Genomic DNA, 3,182 nt, shown 5'->3' on the forward strand with positions numbered 1-3,182 from the left:
GAAAAAAAAATCCCCAAACTCTTTTCAGCATAAAGCACTAAAAGGAACAGTTGCACATACAGCTCTCATTGCTGCAGTGGAACAGAGAACATGGATTTATATCGAAGAGACCACATAAATGCAGTAGACTTCATACTGTCTTTCGTAACTATCTTGCAACAATTCACAAAATATTTACCGAAGACCACAATGACTGGAATGCTCACATTCAGCATTCTCATCGGAAGGCCTAGTTCAGAATATGAATCAACACTTCTTTCATATTTCTAAATCATGCAACAATCCTTTGTAAACCCTAATTAAATTTATATGYGGTATTCTTCAGTGCTTTTCACGAAGGACAATAACTGAAGACACATGGAGACTTCCTAAATATCTGTAATACAGCTTTGGTATCACTATATCCAAAAAAATACAGAATCAAGAAGGGAATAAATACATAAATGTGCAAAATTTATTATGTTCTCCAAAGAACACAAGGATATTTATAAAATTATATCATATATTTGAAATTAAAAAAAATTAAACATCAACAAGAACTAAAAGCTGCTTGTTACAATAAAAAAATCCATACGAAACTCAAAAAACTCAGCTTACTCTAAATCAATTTCTTCATAAAAAATAAACCATTAAAAAATTAGGATAAAAAAAAGAAAGTGATATGCAAATGGAAAAATGTTATTGCAGCATATTCTGGTATTTTGTAGAAAGAAAAGTCTGTTAATAAAATGAGACCAAATTGAGAAAGTTTTGAATGACAAATATCCTCACCACTCTGTTAGGATATATTCTTAATGCAACTTGAGTCCTTCTAATTACAGAAATCAGTTCCTTCTTTGTTAAGAGAGGGTCACGTTTCTAAATAAAATTCATTAAGAAGTAAATATTTTACACTTCTGGGTATCTAACCACAAAACAAAAAAGAAGCAAAATTAAGAATATGCCTCTTAACATGCCTTGTCATTAAATTAATAATATGTTTTCTTCCTGAAGTGTACACATGGCTTGGACATTCATTGTTGTCCTACATGTGGTGCAAAATAATTTGGTCAAACGAGCTTCCACTGTTACAACTTTTCTTCATAGTTAAGCAGAGTGAACCTCCTTCCTGCTCCGTCCCCCCACCCATACTCGCCCAGATCACTGAGCACTGTGGGAGGAAAGCACCCTGATGCAGGGACACAGATATATGAGCAGGAGAGCAGGCACCAGGAGCATCCCGCAGCATCGGCCACAAGGAACTCTACGAGTAGGCTCAGAGGAGGCACCTCGCTGAGGCTATTGCTCTCTTTACATCCTTTGCTGTGGACCCATCGAGCTAAAAAACACTGCCCCAAGGGGGCTGGGAGAAGAGGTCAGAGAAGTTCTTAAAATCCTATTAGGCAACAATTTCCTCCTGCTTGTGTGAATACACAAAAATTCAACACTGGATTTTGATGCTTCAGTCTCCTAAATAGTGAGAAACTTTTTGCAGAACGTCAGTAGAGTCTCATCGATGTTACCAGGTTCAAGTATACGAAGCGTACAGATCTGCTCCTTTGTTCAAATGGCACTCTTTTTATCATAAGCAGAAAATTCCGTCAAAATGGCCTAAGTTACTAGAAGTCAATTGTGCTTTGATTTGAGTCCTCTTGCAGCAGAGAAGGAATGTAACTTTCTAACTTTCCATTAGCAAATTTCAGATTTGGGAGCTTCAGCACCCAGAACCCAAAGTCATCCTGTCTTCATTAGCTCGAGACCTTCATAATAAAAAAGTTTAAGTGCTTGATATACTGCAAGTCCAACATTTGAGTTTTATTTTCTTAAGTTATACTATTTCCTTTTCTAGCACTTCTTCTGACACTTTGCTCCCCGAAGTATCATCATCATTAGAATAATTTCCTGAATCTCGACTGCTCTGTTTAGAATGTTTGTAGTCTTTAAAATCAATTTGATTTGTTTCTTCTGTGATGATACTTTCAATTATGGAAAACTTTTCTGTTGGCTCTTCTTCAGTTAACATGTATGGACTGCTGAAAGGTAGTCCTCCAAGATCCTGCAAAAAGAGAAGCAGAAGAGAAATAATCATATATAATACGTAAATAATGGTCCCGTTCTACACAGCAACTGCAGAAATCTGCTTTATTGTATTCTGTAGCATTGTTGGGTTTTCTACCTTTAATACACAATTTGTTTCCCTAACAAACTGGAAGTTAGGATGAAGTTTAGCTGCATTAATATATTAAAGAACTACAGGATGACTATAACACTTTAATGCCAACTTTTTTTTTTGCTATTTTTGTGGTTGTCAATCCTCTATATAATTATAGTATTTCATTGATTCTAGCCTTAGGAAGCTAGACTCGAGAACTAAAGAAAAATCCCAATTTAGAACATTCTCAAAGAACACATGATAGCAAGCGGGTGATGGGTATCTGTTTGCAAAGTCTACAAATGATGATTAGTTGAAAAGTAAAGTTTGAAGGAAACATGAGAAAGCGAGCTGTTGGGTACAGTAGGACACCAAGTCTTTTAAGGCTCTAGAAATAACTGTATCCTATACATCTTAAGAGCTTCAGTAAGAAGATACATGTTAAGAAGGCCATACAGTGCTCGAATCAATGTTCAGAGTGACATCAAAGAAAGCTCAGGGAAGAGCAGTTCTCGCTACATTTCAAAATGCACCACACTTGTGTCACCCCGTTCATTCCACAATGAGATCACTAGTAAGCAGTGCACTGTGCCAAGCAGAGCTGGAAACGGAACATATGCCCTTTTCAAGGAATTTAACCATCCAGACCACCAGAGCTCAGGTAACAGTGGAAGCATCTACTGCCTGCTACAGCAAACTTCCTCTAAAGATTGGGCTTGCATTTTTTCGTCCTCCAAGCTTTACAGGACAGGTAATAAAAACACTTTTTGAACCATGTGGCCTCTCAGGCAATGCAAATACACGGAAGGAGGGTAAAAGATGCAATATGAACTTCACAGATAGCAAAAGGATGGAAGCACAATCCCAGCTTCCAATTCTTCAGCTTCCAAATGTAGATTCTTTTAATTTAGTGACCCTTCAGGGGAATTCTCTTCCACGAGCATGTCATTGATTCAAATAACTGGTTTTGCACCTACAACTTCTTTTGGCTAAGACACCCACTGGTCCCACTGCCTGAAGAGGCTCTTGTTTTGAATGTGGCTCCTAATAA

At 37.2% G+C, this 3,182-nt stretch overlaps 1 protein-coding gene across 1 annotated transcript in view; it reads right to left on the minus strand.

The window, feature by feature from the left end:
* Window positions 1-436: 436 nt before the first annotated feature.
* IFNAR1 (interferon alpha and beta receptor subunit 1) overlaps window positions 437-3,182 on the minus strand; it is a 23,758-nt gene continuing 21,012 nt past the window's right edge. The window contains exon 11 of the mRNA XM_085297775.1: window positions 437-2,035. Within this exon, the coding sequence (XP_085153901.1) occupies window positions 1,808-2,035 (228 nt within the window). The 3' untranslated portion in view covers window positions 437-1,807. The remainder of the gene's footprint in view (window positions 2,036-3,182) is intronic.

The sequence above is a fragment of the Rhea americana genome, unplaced genomic scaffold (genome assembly GCF_003343005.1).
Source record: "Rhea americana isolate MKP2758 unplaced genomic scaffold, rheAme1 scaffold_130, whole genome shotgun sequence".
NCBI lineage: Eukaryota > Metazoa > Chordata > Aves > Rheiformes > Rheidae > Rhea > Rhea americana.